This window comes from Cervus canadensis, chromosome X (genome assembly GCF_019320065.1).
Source record: "Cervus canadensis isolate Bull #8, Minnesota chromosome X, ASM1932006v1, whole genome shotgun sequence".
Taxonomy (NCBI): domain Eukaryota; kingdom Metazoa; phylum Chordata; class Mammalia; order Artiodactyla; family Cervidae; genus Cervus; species Cervus canadensis.
The window spans coordinates 113,733,665-113,758,218 of record NC_057419.1 but is presented as its reverse complement, the minus strand read 5'-3'; the positions used below and the strand labels follow the sequence as shown (position 1 = coordinate 113,758,218).

Below are 24,554 nucleotides of genomic sequence, written 5' to 3'. Positions count from 1 at the left end.
GCACCCTTTTACCAAGAGTGTAGATGAGAGATCCAGGCAGTCCCTTTGTGTGTCTATTGGAAGCTTGGAACACACTATCTCCTGGATACAGTGTTCTAAATGGTGATTAGGTTCCCAGACCTTCCTCCCCAGGAAAGCCTATTTAACCCTTAATGCCACTTATCCATTGAACTATTGTGTTTGCTATTGTTTTTACTGGGAAATGGAGTTGGGATTCCAAGGTACTTTGTTAAGAACACATCCTTTCCCCCCTTCTTCCTCATAGCTCCAGGTGGACTAGAGGTCCCAGAGAGGGGTGGGGACACTGTTAGAGCTCCAGCAATGAGGGTGGCAGTGAGGGCAGGTATGACTCTTCAGATATACCAGTCATTCACGTTAGATTGGTTGTATTTGCACCATTCAAGACAGCATCCACTAGCCACATGTAGTTATTGAGCACTTGATAGGTGGCTAGTTCGGAGAAGGCAATGGCAACCCACTCCAGTGCTCTTGCCTGGAAAATCCCATGGACAGAGGAGCCTGGTGGGCTGCAGTCCATGGGGTCGCAAAGAGTCAGACACGACTGAGCGACTTCACTTTCACTTTTCACTTTCATGCACTGGAGAAGGAAATGGCAACCCACTCCAGTGTTCTTGCCTGGAGAATCCCAGGGATGGCAGAGCCTGGTGGGCTGCCGTCTATGGGGTCGCACAGAGTCGGACACGACTGAAGCAACTTAGCAGCAGCAGCAGCAGGTGGCTAGTTGGAATCAAGATGTTCTGTAAGAGTAAACTAAATATGAGATTTTAAAGATTTAGTACCAAAAGTGTATAAAATATATCATTAAGAATTTTTATATTGACTACAAATTTAAACAATATTTTTGATGTACTTTGTTAAATATTTATCTCGCTTGTATTTTTTAAATGTGGCTACATATGTGGCTTACCCTATATTTTTATTAGACAGCACTGTTGGTCTTTATTTTTTCTTCAGATATTTATGACATTCATGTCCTAGAAATTGTTTCTGAAGGAGGATCCTCTCTCTCAAAGTTCTGTTTTAAATGAGCACTTCCATAATGGAGTCATTTGTGCATGAAAGGTTATCATACAGTTCAGAGTTGATGGGTTGATAACCCTTGGCCCTGGGGCAAAAGTATGAAAGCATCCCATTCTTGTTTGTATTGAAAGCCAGTTTGGTTGCTTTGACTTTTGGATGTAGTTGGTGATCCAACTGGTTGGGTTAGAAGTTTTTTCCCTGGGCTAAGTACAAAAGAATATATATGTGAACTCCTAATATAACTATAGTAATTTAGAATTCTGTTTGTAATATGTGCTCACCAGTGGCATGAAATGTTCCATGCTTCTAGTGTTATTAGAAATATGTAACATATCCCTTATTAGATTTACATAGCTACTTGGCCCAAGAATTCCCAAGAACAGTATTCATCATGAAAAAGAGGATAAAGGATAAATTCTTTAGCTTGGCATAGTGTAAAACCTAAGAAACAAAGAAGGGTTTGTATCAATGCTCTTGTTGAAGGCTTTCTTGAGTTTCCCTAGCAAAGTTCTTGTCTTGTATCATGAGAAGTCATCAGTAGCATTAAAAGGAGGGGGGTTGTCCAAGTGAAGCCAATGGAGGGTTCCCATAATTATTACTTTCTCTAAGCTCAGTATTCCTAAGGAGGTTACAGGAGTGACAATGTTATTTTTTGTTACTGTAACGGGTCCCATTTAAGGAATAAATACCAATATCTAATTCTGAGCCTGAGTGATCTGAGTACAGATATGCTGATGAATAACATGTATATTGGGGAAGGGCATGGCAACCCACTCCAGTATTCTTGCCTGGAGAATTCCATGAACAGAGGATGCTGGTGGGCTACAGTCCATGGAGTTGCAAAGAGTCAGGCACGACTGAGCAACTAACACACAACATGTATATGATGTGGAGCCATTTTGTAGCCCTAGTTGTAAATCCTCCTGAAACCTATCTTATAGCCAAAGATGTTATCTGACTTTCACAGATATGACTTGACTTATATCTACTTCCTTGTAATAATGAACAATAATATAATAGCTTTCTAATAATAGCTGTTGACATTTATTGAGTAATGCTGATGTACAGGGCAACATGCCAGTGAATGTACAGTGCTTATTTCATTTATCTTCCCAACTAACCTAAATCACAGGTACTATTATTATCCTCACTTAGCAGATAAGGAAACTGGGGCCAAGAGAGGTTAAGTAACGTGGTTGAATAGTAACTTAGGTCTCTCTGTATTCCAGAGTCTTAAGTAGTGAGCCACTTCACTTTGTATCAATTATGGCAGAATATTCCTTTTAATAACTTCTCAGTGATATTTTCTAATTGTGGTATATGTCCTAGAATCATGTAGTTTAGACAGAATTATCATGCTATTGTTTATAGTTGTTTTTGATAACAATGTGTGATATTGGGTTGGCCAAAAAAATAGTTCAGGTTTTTCTGTAACATCGTATGGAAACCCGAACAAACTTTTTGGCCAGCCTGATATTAGAGCAAGTACTCGATGAATGAAAGTTATTGCTGCTAGTGTTACCATTTTGACTATTTCTCTGACTCTATGTAGGTGAATATCATGGTGCATTTTTCTTTGAAACACTTTGGTCTTTGATTATGCCCCCACTGAGGGAAAGATATGGAGTTGTTGGGACTCTCAGTTGATGGAGCTTGAGACAGTTGGGAGTAGAGGTTGAGGACTGGGGCCTAGGCTGAGTAGGCCCTGTAGGAAGAATGATAGGCTTGAAAAAACAACAGGGTGGTCTTTGGCTGTTTAATGGTCTCCAGAAACTGATATGTCATCTTCATTATGTCAGTTTCCTGATAAATGTTTTTCTTGTAGGAGAACAAAAGACAGCCGATGTACTACACAGTAGCCATTTAATTGCCTTTAATCCACAACCTGTGGGAGAGGCAGAAGTGATTTTGTAAAAAGCCTGAATGCACCCTACTGCCTTCACAGAGTTTTCTCTATCAGTCAGTGCCTCATCTCCTGGTTCACGCCTCATTTCAGCCAGATCTCCCATTCTCTTCAAGCCACTCCTCTGCCATAGCCAGATAGCTTTATTCCCACCCCCCTTGCTGCTTAGTTAGGTTGGTAAGAGGTGAATTTCAGAGGACTGGAGGTGCTACCAACTAAGCCACTGGGGTCTTAACAAGAGAAAAGTTATACCAAGACGTTTGTGCTGATGTGCCAGATGTTCATAGAAAAAGTAGAGTTCTGTATCTTAAACCATATGTCTGATAAATTGCACTTGCTCTTTTGTTAGTTACATCCTGCTCTGTAAGACACACAGTTCAGTCAACTTAGTACTAAGGGTACTCTGGACTTGGATGTTATTGAACAGAAGACTCAAAACATTTATTTGTGCAAGTAGGGAGTAGTACTACTGAGGGAAGTAAAATATAGTTTATTAAGGTCTTTGGATTTATTGTGTGTGTGCTCAGTTCCCCAGTTGTGTCTGACTCTCTGTGGCCCAGTGGACTGTGGGCCACTAGGCTTCTCTGTCCATGGGATTTCCCAGACAAGAATACTGGAGTAGGTTGCCATTTCCTTCTTCAGGGGATTTTGCTGACCCAGGGATCAAACCCATGTCTCCTGTGTCCCCTGCATTGGTATGGGGATTCTTTACCACTGAGCCACCTGGGAAGCCCACTATGTAGCTACTTGGGCTAATTTACTAATGTTTATTCTTTTTGTCCTTGCCTGTATTTGAAACACTTAATGCTCCTTCCTTCCAGAAACTTATCACCTCCTCCATTTTGTTTTTCCACCCCTCTTTCTGATAAGTGTGTCCCTATATGCAAAATTCTTTCCCTTGGTGAATGCATCATTCATGGTTTTAAATATTCCTTTTACTCTCCATCTTCAGCTTCTCACCCAGGCATCTCTAGCTCATGATGGGACATCTCCACTTGACTATCTTTTAATTTTAATTTTTTTATCTTTTGGCCATACTACAGCCATATGGGATCTTAGTTCCCCAACCAGGGATTGAACGTGTACCCCCTGCATTGGCAGTGTGGAGTCTTCACCACTGGACCACAAGGGAAGTCTCTGCCTGTCTATCTTTCCATCAGCTCATAGCATGTCAAACAGATCTCCTTATGGCTCTAAAACTATCCTATCTTCTATATTCCCCATATTTTAGTCACCCAGGATTGCAAGCTGGGCATTATTCACCTTTGATCCTGTCCTTCCATCTGCTAGGGCCCATGCCTTTGAAATATCCCTTATATATGTTCCTTCAACTCAATTTCTGGTGCCATGACTTCAGTCCAGGTCCTGACTTCCATGTTTTGAGTCTTCTTTTCAATAACATCCAAGTCCAGTACCATTAGTGCTAAGTTGCTTCAGTAGTGTCCAACTCTTTGCAACCCCATGGACTGTAACCCAACAGGCTCTTCTATCCATGGGATTCTCCAGGCAAGAATACTGGAGCTGGTTGCCATTTCCTTCTCCAAGGTATCTTCCTGACCCAGAGATTGAACCTGCATCTCTTATGTCTCCTGCATTGGCAGGTAGGTTCTTTACCACTAGCACCACCTGGAAAGCCCCCTTATATATGTTCTTTCAACTCAATTTCTGGTGCCATCACTTCAGTCCAGGTCCTGACTTCTATGCTTTGGCCTGTAACAACCTTCTTCTGGAATCTCCCAGTGAGTTCAGTTCAGATGCTCAGTCATGTCCGACTCTTTGTAACCCCATGGACTGCAGCACGCCAGGCTTCCCTGTCCATCACCAACTCCTGGAGCTTGCTCAAAGTCATGTCCATCGAGTCGGTGATGCCATCCAACCATCTCATCCTCTGTTGTCCCCTTCTCCTCCTGCCTTTAATGTTTCCCAGCAGTGGAGTCTCCCAAGTGCCTCCCAAATTCCTACTCTGCCCACACCAAGGACTAAGTTTGTAAAAAAGCTGATTTCATCCTATCACTCCCCTGCTCACAACCCTTCAGAAACTCCCTGGTGCCTATGGAATCAAGTCAAAATTGCTCAGTCTGCTGTTCTGAGCTCTCTAGGGCCTGCTCCATGTATCTGTATAAATGTGTTTCCCCTCATTTCCCCACAGGAGCCCTGCCCTTCAGCCAGACCTCTCTTTCTACCACCTGAGTTTGTGTCCCCATTCCTGATGCCAACTCTTAGACCATCAGTTAACCAAAGGGAGAAGAGAGAGAGAGCCAGAGGAGCGGGAGGCCCAGGGGAGGAGAGAAAATGCCATGAAAGCATGCCAGTTAAAGGTGTGACTTGAGGAGAAGGAGGATGTGACAGAAGATGCTTTAAATGCTGCTGTAATGATGAGAATTTGCAGTAGGAAGGGGGAGAGAGCTGAATTCTGACCTTAGTGGTTGAGTAGCCTGAACCAGACCAAGATATTTAGATTTAAATTGGCCTCCAGTTGCCAGGAAGCCCTGCTGTTTAATCAGAAGCCCCACGCAACTAGACATTGAATAATGACATTCTAGGGAGAATATCTAGCCTTTTACTACAGCCATTCGACATTGGAAAGTTGGGAGTCCTTCCTGTTGTATGTCTTGTAGAAGAATATGTATGATGTTTGGAGCCCCAGTGCTCCATTTTTCTTAAAAGCTGACATGTGTTTAGACATTGTAAATTTCATTTCATTAGTGAAGCTGTATGTTAGCAGTTTATTTCAAGTCTTTCTGGGTACTTTCATAAAAGTTAGATTTGAAAAAGTGGTCATACGATAGCCTGTCTGGTAGATCACACCATCCACAGTCAAGTAAGTCTGGCAAGTCGTGTCTCTTTGGACTGGGAGGTAGAGACCAGGGTTCTTTAGCCACAGTCTGCTACTGATTAGATACATGACCCCAGACAAGTCACTTAACCTTTTAAGGTGTCAGTTTTCTTATCTGTAAAATGAAAGGATTAGACTAGATTTTTTCCACTATTCCTTCTGAAAAAAGTCCAGGAGAGAATTGTATAACTGAAAGGCAGGAAGTGGAATAATTCAGGCTGGGAAGTCAGGGTGATTTCAAACTTGCTTCAAATTTTAGAAAACAGTTTCTGTAAGTGGTTAGTGTGCTGTATCACATATCTACTGGTTAGATAAGTCACTCCAACTTATTGGTAAATGTCACTTCATTTTATTGGAGTCATTTCTGTTTGCTGCCAAACAATTTAAAGTTCAAGACAGATTCCTAGCCACGGTTACCTCTAAAGAGTGGAACTGACAGTTTGGTGAAGAGATAGACTAACTTTGTATTTCTGTTGGGATTTTTAACAATGAATGTATGTTACTTTTATAATGTGAAAAACAGCTTATAAAATTTTTTGAGAGAATTTTAAATAAGGAATTAGTCTGGAGGAAAGAGATGCCATAAGATCTTTAGAAAGTAAGGAATGACCATTCTGCTCTCTCCTTTGTTAAACACTTTCTGTAATGTTTGGGTGGCTTAATCTCATTCCTGTCCCTGTGTAGTTTTTTCAAGGCCACTTTTGTTGATTTTTATCTTGTGTGTGTGTTCATAAAAATGTCTCCTATCAGAACCCCAAATCTAAACAGTTGAACATGAGCCTTGCACTATAGCATTTTTTTGTTTGGTTGGGTTTTTTTCTTTTTCTAATAATGGCTATTGGTCAATAGCTACAGTTGAAATGGACAGGGAGTGAAAGAGGAAACTTAACATTTATATCTGACCACATTTGGTAAATTCTTTGCAACTCTATGGCATTTTTCTTTCAGTAGCAGTTCAATTGCTTCTTGGACAGAGGAAAAAATTTGCTTTCTACACGTTAGCATCCTCTGGTGGAGATCAAATTTCTTCTGATCTTATGCTTTCTCTGAGAGGTGTGCTACTTTATAATTTTAATTTAATTCTCTGGGGTAAGAATTGAAAAGTCATAAATGAATTTTGCAAATATTTTAGGCTAATCCCTATGATTGTTAATCCACCAAAAACCCCTCAAACTAGGTATCTTAAAGAGACCAGTGACACAAAAATGGTAAACTTTGTAGGGGTGGAATCACATGGAATCATGTCTTTGCCCAGTTTACTTAAAAATTTGTGGTTATGAGAGTCTTTAACCATATGCTGAAAAAAAAACAATCCAGCAGGCCACAGTCTGTCAAATAAATTTCTGCAATATACTAGGAAGTCAGTTTCTAAGAACTTCTTTAAAAAGTAGAAGACTCAAGTAAGCCAGATTTCTTTTACATGGTCTTGGCTGGTAGTATTTCCTGAAGCTTGTGGATGAAAATTCATGGACTGAACCACAGAATGATAGCATTCAGAGTTCTCTGGGAGAGAACTGATGTAATCAAATAAAATGGACTTCAGGCATTTTACCAAGTTCAAGACACTAAGGAGTGCCTCTAGGGAAGTAACTTTGACGAAAAGGGATCCAAAAAAACTGGATATTCTTAAAACAAGTAATTTTACAACAGAAAGCTGTATTGGTACACATAAAACACAGAATAATAGAATGCCTCCTTTGAACCTAGAAGTGTATCAGTACCTTGAGTCAAGTGAGAAAACCATATTCACACAAAAAAGTGAAATCACACCAAATTACTAGAGTATTAAGGGAAAAAAATTATATCAGATAGGGTCTGAAAATAGAATGCAAAATAGAGAGTTTTTCAAAGTTGATACAAGAAGGAAAATAATCCTATTCTTTTAATGATACAGTGTCTTCCTAATGTGTATTTCACAAGTTTAACAACCTTCTTTATAGGTGTTCTAGCTGTAAACACGATTTTAAAAGACATTTGAGCATATTAAAGTGATTTCAGCTGTTACGTGTTCTGTTTACCTAAGAGGGTAAGTAAACCTCATCTTATATGTATCAGAATTGGAGTCCATTTTAATTGCGAGAAGATAATTCTCCAAGTTGAAGACTTTTAATTTGCACAAATACTCCATATAAGGCTAAGGGCAAAGACCAAGGGAAAAGTCATTTGTCTTCTCAGGAGACAGAGTTGATTAGAAAAGCAGGGCTTCTTATTTTTCATGTCATCCTGTCCCGCTGATCAGTTTACCAACACAAGAACAGTTTGTGATGACAAAGATGATAGAATGGTAAATTGGAGAAGAAGGTTAAGTTGGTTGAAAAAATGCTGTTGAGGTTGATTTATTCAAATTGTCTGGGATGTTGCAGAACGAGTTTCTCCCAAACTGTGGAAAGCAGATGGAAAAAGGAAAATAGTTTATCTTTCAAGGAGAGAAATGATGGCCCTGCTAAATTTAGACTCTTTGGCCTTAACTTGCAACATCTGGGAAAATACTCAAATCTGTTCATCATCTTGTTTGTAACCACCTAGAAGAAGAGCTCAAAGTTCAGGATAGTCCTCTGTATAGGCTTATGAAGGGCACATATAACTAGGCTGATTTAATTTCCTTTCATTAAAGTTAAAAAGTCTTGTTAAAGAGAGGGAAACATGTATTTTCTCTCTGGAATCCAGTGAGGCTTTTTCTTCATTGTGATGCACTTGCTAACCAGCTAGGAAGCCTTGGACTGAATTGAACTGCTCTTCAGGGCAGGGTCCAAATAGGCTTTTGGGTGCACGTGCCTAAAATGGGTTTGCACAGTGGCTCAGCACCCAGTCAGAGGGACAGAGCACATGATGCTCCTTCAGTGAGAGGGAGCCTGGCTTGTGACAATCTGTAATATAGAAGGATTATTTTTGCTGTTTGAAAAGATTCACTGCCATTCATTCTCTTTCAGAAGCTGTCACCCTAGAGAATTTTAGCTATTTAACTTTTTAAATTTATAAATATTCTATTTGTAAGGTCTTTTAGGGGGCATTTCTCCTGTGGAAAGTTAGATGCAGCTGCCCTAAAAAAATGTTTTTCAGTTACCTTGTATGGAGAAACCAATAACACATTCATGAAATCTTCACTATATACTAAATCTAACACGATCGTTTATAATTTGGAAAAGGATTACAGGTGACCTTTAGAGATAGAACAAGGGTTTACAGAACAAGCTCTAACACCACTCCCACGTCCCCTTCAAGGACGGTTCATCTGTTTCTTCTCTTTTTTTCTTGTTTATACTTCCTGGCAAGATTTCCTTGGAGGAAAGGGGGTCTTCATTTTAAAAGATAAAAATAAAACAAGCATCAGTGAATCAGAGAAATGGTCCTGCGGAAATGGGATAGAGTTCAGGAAGGACAAGTGTTAGGATACTGAGGCTTGGAGGAGCCATTAAATAACATCCCTACCTTTCCCTCCTCCATTGAAACTAATGGAGAAATAAGGCAGACACAGGAACCAGCCAGTGTTCTAAGTAACAGCCTTATTCCTGATAAGCTATACTGGAGGGTGTAGCCTAGATGTGTGTTCATGAAAAGCTTCCACATAGTTCACATGTGTTGACAGACCTCCACTAAGGTCTGTTGTAGGGCCAGAACCTACCCTTTAAGCACCATAACGTCAGAGGACAGACCAGATAAGAAGATGGAAATAGGGGTGCAGAGGGTAGTAGAAAATATTCCTTTTAGGCTTTGCCTTTCTGAGGAAAGGAATACAAACTCTGTCCTTTCTGTGCTGATATTAGTGGGACATAAACAACTAGTGGGCTAGTCTGTAGAGCTGTGGGGAGAATCCAAGTCACTAATAGACTAAAAGGCCTATGCTATTTCTGCTGATAGTCAAAGATGTCTTTAGTTGGCTATACACATTTAAACCAGGCCTGAATTAGCCTTTTTAGTAAGATATGAAGCATTTTTCTTTCTGTAAGTCAGATTTTTTTAACAAGGTCACCAGTAGAGAGTGACTGGGGGCTGTTGTTTTTATTTATTTATTTTTGGCTGTGCTCTGTAGCATATGGGATCTTAACTTCCTGACCAGGGATCAAACCCACGCCCCCTGCATTGGGAGCACAGAGTCTTAACCACTGGACCATCAGGGAAGTCCCTGTAAGTCAAATTTATATAAAGGATGAATACAAGGTATGGAATAATAGAATATAAAGGCTGAAAAGGATCTTAGAATTGGTTTTCAATATTTTCATTGCTTAAATGAGGAAACAGCCCCAGTAAGGGGTAAACGGTTTACTCTGGACCACTTGTTTTGCTAGTTAATTATGGCCAGGATTAGACCAGGGTCTTCCAAGTGCCAATTCACTGTTCCCCACACCCAACTGGTCTGCATTCTGACATCAGGGAAAGTAGGCTTAAATTAAGTGAAATTTGGAAATTCGATTAAACTTATGAACCTTTAAGCTAGTGTAACAATACATGTCTATGGGTTGAATATATGGAATATGTAGAAGAATCTCTAGTATAATGGTTTACATTGGTGGGTTCTGCAGTTAGGCTGTGCTGTGTGTTGTGCTGTGCTAGTATCTCAGTTGTGTCCAACTCTTTGTGACCCCATGGACTGTAGCCCGCCAGGCTCCTCTGTCCATGGAATTCTCCAGGCAAGAATACTGGAGTGGGTTGCCATTCCCTTCTCCAGGGGATCTCCCCAACCCAGGGATCGAACCCAGGTCTCCCACATTGCAGGTGGATTCTTTACCGTCTGAGCCACCGGGGAAGCCCACAGTTAGGCTACCTGGGTTCACATCCTGGCTGTGTCATTTACTAGTTGTTTTGACCCGGACAAGATGCTTATCCTCTCTGAGCCTCAATGTGCTCATCTAATAAATGGAAAATAATAATAGTACCCACTTCATAGGGTGGTTATGAGGCTCAGATGAGAAGGATACATATAAAATGTTCTGTTTAGCATAAGCGAGTTCCTGACACATAGGCACCGATTATTATTGCCTGTGATTATTATTTATTATCATATCATTATCCTCATTTTACTTCTGGGAGACTTTATTTTTTTTCTAATTTAATTGTATCTTCTTTTTTCATTTATTTTTATTAGTTGGAGGCTAATTACTTTACAATATTGTAGTGGTTTTTGCCATACATTGACATGAATCAGCCATGGATTTACATGTGTTCCCCATCCCGATCCCCGCTCCCGCCTCCCTCCCCATCCCATCCCTCTGGGTCTTCTCAGTGCACCAGCCCTGAGCACTTGTCTCATGCATCCAACCTGGGCTGGTGATCTGTTTCACCCTTGATAGTATAGTTGTTTCGTTGTTTCAATGCTATTCTCTCAGAACATCCCACCCTCGTCTTCTCCCACAGAGTCCCAAAGTCTGTTCTGTACATCTCTGTCTCTTTTTCTGTTTTGCATATAGGGTTATCGTTACCATCTTTTTAAATTCCATATATATCCATTAGTATACTGTACTGGTCTTTATCTTTCTGGCTTACTTCACTCTGTATAATGGGCTCCAGTTTCATCCATCTCATTAGAACTGATTCAAATGAATTCTTTTTAATGGCTGAGTAATATTCCATTGTGTATATGTACCATAGCTTCCTTATTCATTCGTCTGCTGATGGGCATCTAGGTTGCTTCGATGTCCTGGCAATTATAAACAGTGCTGTGATGAACATTGGGGTGCACGTGTCTCTTTCAAATCTGGTTTCCTCAGTGTGACTTCTGGGAGACTTTAAAAGTTTGATCTGTGAAGACAGCAAAGTCTTAGTTTAGAATTTCCCCCACCCCAGCTTACTCCTTTTTCTTAAACATCTATTCTTCAGTTCTCTCAGGTTAGCAGTTTTGTAATCATCTTTTACTCTGCCTCCTTTAGGCCTATTGTCTGTCTGTCACCAAGTCCTATCTTGGTGGTTCAAATGTTTCTCAATTAACCCCTTCCTCTTAATTTCTGTCCTAATTCAGACCCTGATTCCCTCAGACCTGGATGCCTGTTCAACTCTCCTAGCTTCTATTTCCCAGCTACAGTAGCTTCTTCTTCTTCAGTCTATCCTATAATTCACTGCCAGACTGACCTTCCTGAGATGCAGTTTGATCCTGTCTCCCCCTGCCTTGGAATCTGTAATGAGTCTATTTTCTGCCAGTGCAAGGCCAAGTTCTCCTGCCTGACCTTCAACTCCCTCTGGATCATCTCTACCCAATAGGTATATAATGCCAGCCATCCACAGCAGTTCAGATTTTCTAGTAGCCACATTAAAAAGTAATCTCTAGTCAGACTGGCCATGTTTCAAGTTCTCAGTGGCCCCATGTGGCTGAATAGTGCAACTCCAGACTGTGCCTCTCTGACTGTCCCCATTCCCCAAACAAGACATACCCACATCTTACTTCCTCCTGGTTTATGAAAACAAAATAGGGATGGTAATACCATGCTTATTTTATAGGATTGTCTTAGGCAAATGTGAAGTGTGAAAGTGCTTTGTAAGCTGTAAAGCTCCATAAAAATATATGAAAATTATTGTCAGAAGTAAAGGCTTTACTGTGGGAGATTGGATACATGTGTAGATACATGTATATGTATGGCTGAGTCTCTTCGCTGTCCAGCTGAAACTATCACAACATTGGTAATCAGCTACACTCCAATATAAAATAAGAAGTTTAAAAAAAAAAAGTTTTACTGACATAAGAGTAGGATATCTTTGGAGTAATTTGAAATAAAAGACTTTATTAAGAACAATGAGCTGTCTTGAATTCATTTATGAAAAAATCAACTACAAGCAGTGACTGAAGAATATAAACATCTACTTTCTCCCACTGGCTCTAAATAATTATCTTTTGGGAAGAATTTTTCACATTAATAAGACTCTCCAGATATTTGCCTTTTTTCCCCTTCAGCATTCTGAGGACTGGATTTAGGGGCATTAATTCTTCTCTAGAAGAAACTAAACTGCTCCCAGGAAGTTTATTGTTTTGGGTAGTAAATGTAGCTCACACACTTTTAGTACTGAGATAGACCTAGCATTCAAATCTCATGTATTATCTAGTTCATTGCAATGGATTGAAATTGGCCTAAAAATTGAATGCCAGTGATTCAGGTGTAGAAACAAATTTGTAAAACGTTTTCAACTCATATGATAAAGGAAATTTTAAGGAACAATTATTCTGACAGGTGGATTAGTGACAATTTGTACACAATATTTGAAACGCTGATGAGTTATAGGGTGCTTGCTTAGATGGTACTCAAACCTTATCCCAACCCTTTACCAGATTAAGCAGTTCACTATTTTTTCTTTAGTTGTGCCTTGAATTATCTGGTGGATCTCAGGAGTTCAACACTCACTGCAGGTAGAACTAAGATTGCAGTGCAGAAGTTAGATTGCTAAATGAAGTCATTCTGGGGGGGAAAAAAGTCTATAAAGTGGCTTCTGGGTGAAAGACCCCACCATTCACAGGTTTGCCCAAGCCAGAAAACTCAGCCTAATGTATGACCCTTTTTATCCCTCACCCATCCCCCTAATTAGCTACTAAATCATTCTGACTCCACCCACCTCTGAAATACTTCTTTAATCTGCAGCCTCCTCTCCATCTCCACTGCCCTTGCTCAGGCTTTCATCACGCTTCTTGTAAGTTATTGCAACATTCCCCAAACCAGTTTCCCTACCTCAAGCTTCAGCTTCCCCTCCACCCCACAATTTATTCTCCAACTCCCAAGAGAATGATCTTGCTAAAATACAGATATGATCATGCCACTCCCCTAATTAAAAACTTCAAGTCATTCCTAGGGCCGACAGATAAAATCCAAAGTACTGAGCACAATGTACAAAGCACATTACAGTCAGAGCCCAGCTTATCAGCTTTGCCTCCCACCGTGTACCCAGAGCAATGATAATCAAATTACTTGTGGCTCCCCAGGAAGCCCTAGCCTTTTATAAACTCTCTGTTCTCTTCCTTTGGACTACCCTCCTCCACTCCTCACATCAGTGTGGGGATCCCGTGATCTTCTTTTCCTGCCATTAGACTTCTTCAAATGCCCAATCTTCTGTGACAGGCTTTCCTAACTCCCTGGTTATTTGTTCTTTCTGTACCCATAACTGCATTTCTTATTCCTTCGCTGCTTGAACTCATCAAGGGCTAATTCCTCTCAATATCTCCAGCATGTAGCATTCTGCCCAGCATAGCATAGTTGGTCCATAAAAATTGGTTGGATAAACAAAGGAAAGAATTGATACTATCCCTCTCCCCCACCCCCAGCTGTAGACCTTCTCTTCTGCTTCAAAGAATAAGTTTTGAATTCAGTGTGATTTATAATCATCTGTTGATATTTCTAAGTATTTGATGAGCACAGTTGAAATCATAATCCTTGCTTTTAAGTAAAATTTAGTTTGTCTAGTTTGATAAGATATTCCTTGAGCCAAAGGAATACATGGGAAGATTTTACCTTTAGATGCTTTGACTTATAGTATGTGTTAGGAAACACACACACACAAGGCATATTTTTAACTTCACAGAATCCAGACTGTTGGACTGGAAAGGATCTTAAATCAGGATCACCTTCACCTTGAATGGTTATGAAGGTTGGGTACTGTTCAAACCTAGAGGGCACCGTTCTCATTTGAATGGCTCTCCAGGGTTGTAACAACATACACAGCCTCACACAGTATCCCTGTTTATCTAAATCTCTTCATTTTCAGATAATGAAATTCAGGTCCTAAGAGCCAACAAGTTGGCTCAAGGTTATGCAGATACTTCATAGTAGGGTACAGGCAATCTCTTCTGCCTCTCAGTCATTCTGACCCAGATTGCTTTAGAAGGCTATGAAACTAGAAAAGATAATGTTTGCTCTAGTTGTATGGATAATGGCCTTTAGCTAAACATAAAACTTCAGTCATTTCATTTAGCTTTGCATTATTTGCTCTGGCTTTCCACCTCCAGCTGTACTGGTCTGGTGGGCATGACTTCAGCTTGCAGCATATTACACGACTGCCCTCAGGGCTACCAAGACTCAGGTTGCCGTTCATCCCACCAGGTTGCCAAGCTGTGCTGTCTGCTCTCTACCTTGCTGGTCTACTCCTTTGTGACCTGTTAGCTGCCGTCTTCTTTTTGCCTCTCTTCTTGGCATTTTGTGCTGCTTTGTTTTTATAGCCGCATTGCTGACCAGTCAATGTGGTCCTTCCGTTCTATTCTACAAACCATTCAACCACAGCATATTGGCTGTTGACCTTGAGTTTTTGGTTCTTTGCTACTGTTCATACCAGCTAGGGGTGCCTAGGCTCTGCTGCTTCTTTGCCAAATGTTTTTGTTTCTTTTCTTTCTCCCTTACTCTAGATTTGGGGCTTTCTGAATGGTTAAAGATGCCAGACAGGTTGTCTCCAGACACTTGTGACTCCATTCCTATAATTCTCCTTACACTTTTGTTTAAAGTGAAAGTATTGTTTGGGAAGAATAATCTTGGTTAGAAAAGCTCAGGTAGGTCAGATGCTCATAATAGTTGATTGTCTGTATCAAGGATGATGCATTAAAAAAAATAACTCCTTTTTCTCTTCCTTATTCCATGCTCATCCTACATCTCCCTGAACACGAATTTGAACTGTAATTATTTATTATTTTGTTGAATCATAGCACACTTCCTGCCTGGCCTCCCCATGAGCATGGACATTCCATAAGAGTGGGGATTGTTTCTCTATGTGCTGTTGGAGGCCTCCCCCAGCTCCTGGCATGGTGCCCAGCACAGAGGACGATGAGTCAATGGAGGAGAGGTGTCAGACCTGGAGTAAAAAGAAATTCACTTTTCTGAGAGAGAAAAGATGGATGAGGAGAATCATGTATTGGCAGAGAATTGGGGTCATGGGGGACATATAGAGCCTTCAGATCTAGTGGTCACCACCTCTGTTTCCTCAGAAGTTTTAAGGAAGAGAGGAGGGAGTTTGAGGGGGGCACACACAGTCTGGTGTCAAACTCAGTAGAGCAGGGCATTTCATAGGTAAATGACAGAAATCATGACATCAAGTGAGACTTGCTGCTTTTCAGCTTGTAAAGCACAAGCTGCAGCTAAGCCCTCAGTGCCAGGGATCTGAGGCTGTTTATTAGTTGTTCTGTATAGTTTCCATATGTATTCTTGGTGCCATGGAGATTACCTTCCTGAGCTCAATTTGAGGGGTCTTGAGCTACATCTGGTACATCCTCTTGCTTTATGAAACCATTTCCTCAAAACTGAGGAGCACCATGATATCCCTTTGGGGTTACTATAACACACCTACCCCATAGATCAACTTATCATTTTGGTTTCCAGGTGTTACTGTCACTCACGATGTTCATGAGGAGAAGATGGAAAATGGTCAAATCTCACCTGATGGTTTCTTGTCAAAATCTGCTTCACAAGAGCTTATGAATATGGCAGGAGATGGTATCCCGCCCGACCAAGTGGATTCTCTATCTGATGATTTCACTAGTCTCAGGGAAGATGGCCCGATTCACAAACCTGGGTGTAATGCACTTATAGGAGAAACCAAGAACTGCAGCGTCTCTGTGGATGATCAAGAAGTCTCAGTAACATCTGCTTTGGAAATTGTGCCAAGTACATTGCAGATAACTCCTGCTATGGCACAAGGAATCAATGCTGATATAAAACACCAGTTAATGAAGGAAGTTCGAAAATTTGGACGAAGTAAGTAGTAGAAGAACATCTATCAGTAATATAATGGGGAGATCCCTTTCATTTTAAGATTCAAAATAGATTCAGGGTAATTCTTAAGGTGCATTTTTGAGAAATATTGGACTTTCACATAATTGAAAATGATTCCTCTTGTTTTACCTAAACAACTCAATACACCTTTCTGAAGTTTTCCCCTCTTACTTACTGTAATAATCTCCTTTTGCTGCTGTAACAAGTTATCACAAACTTTGTAGCTCAAAACTGATTTATCTTAGAGTTGTGGAAGTCAGATTTGAAATTCTTTTCATTGGGCTAACATGAAGGTGTTGGCAGGCTAGCATTCCTTCTGGATGCTCAGGGGGCGTCTGTTTCCTTACCTCTTCCAGCTTCCACAGGCTGCCTGTGTTCTTTGACTCATGGCCCCTTCCTCCATCTTAAACCAGCAATGTAGCCCCTTCTTAAGCCAGCAGTGTAGCCAAGCAATGTAGCTTCTCTCTAACCTCTGCCCCCACCCTTACATCTTTTCTCCCTGACCAGCTCTACTGCCTCCCTTTCCTAAGGATATTTGTGATTATATTGGGCCTCCATGTATAAACCTGGATAATCTCCCCAGCTCCAGATCCATAACTTAATCCCATCTGCAAAGTAAAGTCTCTTTTGCAAGATAAGGTAATATGTTCACAGTTTCTGAGAATTAGGACATGGACAACTTGGGGGGTGGGGCATCATTCAGCTGACCACATTTGATTAGTGTTTACAGGTTTCCCTAGCAGATACGTGCAGATGTCTTGATGATTGCTGAGGATGTGTAAATATTGAATTTTATTTTTCATCCATATTGTTAACAATAATAATATTTTTAATATCTTCAGAGTATGAAAGAATTTTCACTTTGCTTGAAGGAGTACAAGGACCTCTTGCAGTCAAGAAACAATTTGTTGAATTTACCATCAAGGAAGCTGCAAGGTGGGTGTGAAGAGGAACTCTTCATTGTGTTTTTTATTTAGTTAATTATTTTTGGTTATGCTGGGTGTTCTTTCTGTGCTCAGGCTTTCTCTAGTTGCGGTGCACAGGCTTGTCATTTCAGTGGCTTCTCTTGTTGCAGAGCACGGGCTCTAGGGTGTGCAGGCTTCAGTAGCTGCGGCGTCTGGGTTCAGTAGTTGCAGCTCCTGGGCTCTAGAGCACAGGCTCGTAGTTTTGGTGCATGGGCTTAGTTGCCCGAGGCATGTGGGATCTTAATTCTTGGACCAGGAATCAAACCTGTATCCCCTGCATTGCAGAGCAGATTCCACTAGACAACCAGGGAAGTCACTTGTGTGTTTTTGTAAGCATAAGGACCCAATGTAAGACAGACAGAGGGATTGATCCTGCCTTTCTTTTGTAAGCCCTGGCCTTCGTGCAGTTACAGCTATCTCCAGAGGCATTTAGATTGCTATTGTCCGAGTCCAACTCATTCACCCAAGTCTATGGGAACTTTCTGAACTCTTCACAGTCTTAGGTGGGCTTGGGCTGTCAGTTGGTACTCTTGGTATTAGCTAAGCCCCATCTTTACATGAAGATACATTTTCTATTTCCCATGTAGATTGTCAGTTCCACTTGGTACCCCACACAGTGCTTTAGGACCTTTTGGTTAATAAAATTCCTCTTTCTTTTTTAGGTTCAAAAGACGAGTCTTAATTCAGTACCTTGAGAAGGTACTAGAAAAAATAGAATCCTATCACCTTCTCAACAATGTTAATCACATCAACAGCAGATCATGATGTTACTGCAGAGACCAAGAAGGAAAAAAGAACAAGTTCTCTGTGTTGTAGGACAGAGCGGGATATTGTTGAACATCCTAGGATGTTTTAGTCAAGGGAACTGGTTTCCAGAGGTTAAGAAAAAGCAACGACACTTTTCATTTTCTGATTCTCTGGCAGTAAAAGCTGGCTTTGCCCTATAATTTCTTTAAAAGTACTAACTGGTTGTTTTATTGTTACTTTTCCCAATTGAGGAAGGTGATATGATTAATCCAGCAGGTTAAGTTCAGTGAACACACACAAGTGATAAGGGTTCACTCTTGAGCTTGGTCATCCTGGGCACGTCCAGAGTGACTAGGGGCCACCTGCAGATGGAGCACTACTTGATGCTCTTACTATGTCATTTAGAAAGAAGAAGGGTTCAGAGTCCAACTGCTAATTGTGTGTGTTCTGAACGAAGTTTTCAACAATTCCTAGTTGTGCCTTTAAAACCATGCAATATTCAGGACAGTTTGGATCAAAGAGTGAGAAAGCTGCTATTTGGATAACTTATTTCTCCATGGGAGGGGGCAGGGAGAGTCACCAAATGATCTACCTCCAACTGTCTTCTATTTTGTCTAGAGACATTACAAAGTACACCTGAGGCCACCTCCACCCCTGACGTTTGTTCTTGCTTGTGACACCAGAAAGGCTTCAGGTGGACTTGTGCATTCTGTGCTTCAGAAGCACTAAAAGAAAAAATAATGTAGATATTTCCTTTAATGTTTATACAAAAGTTTTTATGGAGCAGTATTGTTATGTTTGTATTTGCAGAAATTTAAGTGTACAAAGAGATTTTGACTTTTCATATATAAAATAAATCATTTTATTGATTTTTCACAAGGTCATTGACACTTGAGAAGTTTCTAGTTTTGTCTTTCTTGTGATTTGTAACTCCTTTCAGAAAAAAAGTGCCCACTGTAATTAAGATGTTAGCAGAATGATGTAAACTTCAAAATGTCACTCACCGAACTGATACTGGTGAAACTGGTGGAGTGGGGTACTCCAGAAACACTGAAAACACTAGGGGAAATGATTGGAATCACATTTACTGGGACTCTGGAAGATAGAGGTTTACAGCAACCAAGTGAATGTTGAGTCAAAAGAAGACCCATTGAAATGTGATAGGATAATCTGGTAGCATTTTAACTTATTCTTGCCCGATTCCCCTCCCCAGTATAACAGTGGTCTTGAAGATGTCAGCCTGCATTCCAACTGAGGGTTCCTGGCTCAAGAGGGAGAAGAATAGACCTTATTCCCAAGGAATTGTGTTTGTTTAAACCTGTCCAGAGGCCTCCCTGAAGGACTGACCAATGGGATTGATTGCTTTTCTTTTGTCTAACTCTAAACTCTCTTATAAGGACTTCCTTGGTGGTCCAGTGGTTAAGACTGTACTTCCACTGCAAGGAGCACAGGTTTGATTCCTGATGCAGGAACTAACATCCCTCATGCCATGTGGTGCAGCCAAAAAAAGGTTTTTTTTTTATTTTAAAAATAAACTCTTAGAGTAGAGAAGCAGCCATGTGAAGGATGTTCCTCAAAAACATTGAAAGGTAAGTGAGGGGCTTCCTTGATGGTCCAGTGGTTAGGAAGCCACAAGCCAATGCAGGGGACAGGGATTCAATCCCTGGTACAGGAAAAGTCCACATGCCACAGAGCAGCTAAACCCATGTGCCACAACTACTGAGCCAGCACTCTAGAGCCCAGGAGCCACAAGTACTAAAGCCCGAGTGCCTAGAGCCCATGCTCCTAAAAAATAAAGAAAAAGGCAAGTGAATAAGCTCCTGATGCCTATGGCAAGTAAAGTGTTAGTCGCTCAGTCATGATGGTAGTTGTTGTTCAGTTGCTAAGTTTTGTCCAACTCTTTGCGACCCCATGAACTCCAGCATGCCAGGCTGCTTTGTCCTTCACTATCGCCCAGAGTTTGCTCAAACTCATGTCCACTGAGTTGGTGATGCCATCCAACCATCTCATCCTCTGTCGTCCCCTTCTCTTCCTGCACTCAGTCTTTCCCAGCATCAGGGTCTTTTCCAAGGAGTCAGCTCTTCACATCAGGTGGCCAAAGTATTGGAGTTTCAACTTCAGCATCAGTCCTTCCAAGAATATTCAGGGTTGATTTCCTTTAGGATTGACTGGTTTGATCTCCTTGCAGTCCTAGGGACTCTCTAGAGGTCTTCTCCAGCACCACAATTAGAAAGCATCAGTTCTTCAGCGCTTAGCCTTCTTTATGGTCCAACTCTCACATCCATACATGACTACTGGAAAAACCATAGGTTTGACTATATGGGCCTATGTCAACAAAGTGATGTCTCTGCTTTTCAATATGCTGTCTGAGTTTGTCGTAGCTTTTCTTCGCAGCTGGCACTAGTGGTAAAGAATCTGCCTGCCAGTGCAGGAGATGCAGGAGACACAGGTTCGAGCCCTGGGTTGGGAAGATCCACTGGCATAGGAAATGGTAACCCACTCCAGTATTCTTGCCTGGAAAATTCCATGGACAGAGGAGCCTGGAAGGCTACAATTCATTGGGTCACAAGGAATCGGACATGACTGAGCACACACACATCTTAGATTCCATATACATGAGTTCATGTGATATTTATCTCTTTCTGACTTACTTCACTCTATGTAATAATCTCAAGGTTCATTCACCTCATTAGCACTGACTCAAATGTGTTCCTTTCTATGGCTAAGTAATATACCATTGTAGATATGTACCACAGCTTCTTTATCCATTCATCTGTTGATGGACATCTAGTTTGCTAACATATCCTAGCTATTGCAAATAGTGCTGAAGTGAACATTGGAGTACATGTGTCTTTTTCAATTATGATTTTCTCAGGGTATATGCCCAGTAGTGGAGTCATTGGGTCTTATGGTCGTTTTATTCCTAGTTTCTTAAGGAATCTCCACACTGTCCTCCATAGTGGCTGTATCAATTTACATTCCCACCAACAGTGTGAGAGGGTTCCCTTTTCTCCACATCCTCTCCAGCATTTATTGTTTGTAGACTATTTGATGATAGCCATTCTGACTGGTGTGAGGTGATATCTCATTTGCATTTCTTTAATAATGAGTGATATTGAGCATCTTTTCATGTGTTTATTAATCATCTGTATGTCTTCTTTGGAGATATATCTTTTTAGGTCTTCTTCCCACTTTTTGATTGGGTTGTTTGTTTTTCTGGTATTGAGTTATATGAGCTTCTTATATATTTTGGAGACTAATCCTTTGTCGGCTGTTTCATTTGTTTTCACCTTGTTTATAGTTTTCTTTGCCGTGCAAAAGCTCTTAAGTTTAATTAGGTCCCACTTTATTTTTGTTTTTATTTCCATTACTCTGGGAGGTGGGTCATAGAGGATCTTGCTGTGATTTATGTCATATAGTGTTCTGCCTATGTTTTCCTCTAAGAGTTGTATAGTTTATGGTCCTACATTTAGGCCCTTCATCCATTTTGAGTTTATCTTTGTGTATGGTGTTAGGAGGGGTTCTAATTTAATTCTTCCACACATAGCTGTCCAGTTTTCCCAGCACCGTTTATTGAAGACACTATCGTTTCCTCATTGTATAGTCTTGCCTCCTTTGTCAAAGATAAGGTGCCCATAGGTGCATGGATTTATCTCTGGGCTTTCTATTTTGCTCCATTGGTCTATATTTCTGTTTTTGTGCCAGTACCATACTGTCGTTATGACTGTACCTTTGTAGTATAGTCTGAAGTCAGGAAGATTGATTCCTCCAACTCCATTCTTCTTTCTTAAGATTGCTTTGGCTATTCAGGGTCTTTTGTGTTTCCATATGAATTGTGAAATTTTTTATTCTAGTTCTGTGAAAATGACCATTAGTAATTTGATAGGGATTGCATTGAATCTGTGGATTGCTTTTGGTAGTATAGTCATTTTCACAATATTGATTCTTTCAGCCCAGGAAATGGAATATCTCTCCATTTGTTTATGTCATCTTTGATTTCTTTCATCTGTGTCTTAAAGTAGTAAAACAGTTTTAGGATAAGATAGTTCTGTAATGATTGCACAGCATTGTGAAGGTACTTTATGCCACTGAGTTGTACATTTTAAAATGGTAAACTTTAGGGAATTTCCTGGCGGCCTAGTGGTTAGAATTCCATGCTTCCACTGCCAGGGGCCTAGGTTCGATCCTTAGTCAAGTAACTAAAATCCTGCAAGCCGCGGCATGACCAAAAAATAAAACTAAAAGAGTGCTGTCACCTCAACAGAGGTAGGGAGGAAAACTAACAGGCTAAAACCACAAACATGATCTAGAACCCCATAAGGACAGACAAATACATCTCCGTTATTGTTGCCTCTGATCCTGGTGACAAAATATCTGCAGAAACCAAGGCTCTACTTCATGGAGTTAAACATAAACACCTGGTCCAAAAGATAGAGATACTGTGAGTGAATCCGGGGGAAGACAAAGTAATTGCAGACCCAGCTGCTGCTTCATGCTATAAGGTGAATCTGCAGATCAGCAACAAGATGTGGGAGCTGCAAAATGGTGGCTGCTTATCTTCCACCACAGTCTCCGACCTCCCAGAGTCCCTCTGTGGCACCCTCTGACCAAAAATATGCAGGAAGTAGAAGTGTCTGTGATGTGAGTCACCTAACCAAAGTGACACTTTACAACGGGCACCTCTTGTCATCTTGCTACTTATGAACATCTCTTTAAACCATACTTCATCTTTAAATAGAAACAACAAAGTCATGATTCTGCCTAACCGGATACATTTCTCCCACCCACAACCAAGAGAACACTAACACATCTCTGAAAGAGGGCACAAAATCATATATTTTAAGTCTTATTCATTCTTTACCTGATTCACACCCCAGTTTAATATCATGTACCTTAAAAACCGAAAAATAAAATTAAATAATAACACATCTTGTGTCAGAAGATAAGGAGATGAGGGGTGTTAGAAACTATTTGGTTAATGTATATGTGAGTCGATTCATATAATAATAAATGATACTCATAATCATTATAGTCCTTGTTTCTGCATATGGTTATGTGGTTACTTCTACTTTCCATTCCACATTTTCTTACCCTCACAAGTCCTTTCCCTGGTGATTGTCCTTTCGCTGATGAAGTGACCCAACCTCTCACTCTTGAGGTTCATGGCCATTAGCAGTCCTAATGAATTAGGGTGGTGTAGTTTCCATTGACTTTAATCAGTGGACATGAGAGTACTGAGAGGTGTCTTATTGCAGCTCCTGCTGTGAATAGAAGGGGTGATGGTGAGCATCCTTGTCTTGTTTTTAATCTTAAAAAGAATATCCAGTTTTTCACATAGAAATACTGTATGCTATGGATTTCTGATGTGTAACCTTCTTAACAAACGCTTTCAAATTTTTCTTTATGAATAGTTGTTGCATCTCATCCCATGTGCTGTCTGCATTTATTAGGCTAATCGTATGACTTTCCTCTTTTAATCTGCCAATAAAGTGCGATGGTTCAATTGTCTGTAAGCTCCAAATTCACCTTTTCGTCCTGCTCTGAGAAAATGTTTTGGGCCCTTGCCATTTTTTTCCTGTGGCAGTTGTTACTAACGATGACCACTAGAGGGCGGGAGAGACAATGAAAAGCAAGAGATTCGCTTCCCGGTTCTGGGTTGGGGGCACAGCCAGCTTCTGCAGGGCACCAGGCTTCTCCAGCGCCAGGCTCTGCCCCTCACATGGCTTCTACAGGGCCCGACTGGTGCAGAGCAATGTGGCCAGCACCACTCCATTGCCAGAAGCCTCCTTTAGACCTCCCTCAGGCAGTATTATTTCGGTTGGCCAAAAAGTTCATTTGATTCTTTCTGTAAGCTATGATGGAAAAACCTGGATGAACTTTTTGGCAAACCCAATATATCAGAGTGTTTCTAGTAAGACACTTGCCCATGTACAACATTGCCAGTCACCTCAGAGAAAGATTTCCAGCAACTCACAGAGGGCAGCTTTCCAGATAGTTCCACTAGGGTGTCTCCACTACACAGCGACCAGTAACGCTGAAGAAGCTGAAGTTGAACAGTTCTATGAAGACCTACAAGACCTTCTAGAACTAACACCCCCCAAAAATGTCTTTTTCACTATAGGGGACTGGAATGCAAAAGTAGGAAGTCAAGAAACACCTGGAGTAACAAGCAAATTTGGCCTTGGAGTACAGAATAAAGCAGGGCAAAGGCTAGTAGAGTTCTGCTAAGAGAACACACTGGTCATAGCAAACACCCTCTTCCAACAACACAAGAGAAGACTCTACACATGGACATCAACAGATGGTCAACACCAAAATCAGACTGATTATGTTCTTTGCAGCCAAAGATGGAGAAGCTCTATACAGTCAGCAAAAACAAGACCGGGAGCTGACTG

The 24,554-nt window shown here is 40.8% G+C and overlaps 2 protein-coding genes across 2 annotated transcripts in view; both read left to right on the top strand.

Moving 5' to 3' along the window:
• Positions 1-24,554, top strand: part of LOC122435695 (integrator complex subunit 6-like) — a 43,427-nt gene that overhangs the window by 9,457 nt on the left and 9,416 nt on the right.
• LOC122434834 (integrator complex subunit 6-like) lies at positions 15,336-19,039 on the top strand. Its single transcript, XM_043458590.1, has 3 exons — positions 15,336-16,429; positions 17,290-17,383; positions 18,075-19,039. The coding sequence occupies exons 1-3, from the start codon at positions 16,090-16,092 to the stop codon at positions 18,175-18,177; spliced, it is 537 nt and encodes a 178-aa protein (XP_043314525.1). The 5' UTR covers positions 15,336-16,089; the 3' UTR covers positions 18,178-19,039.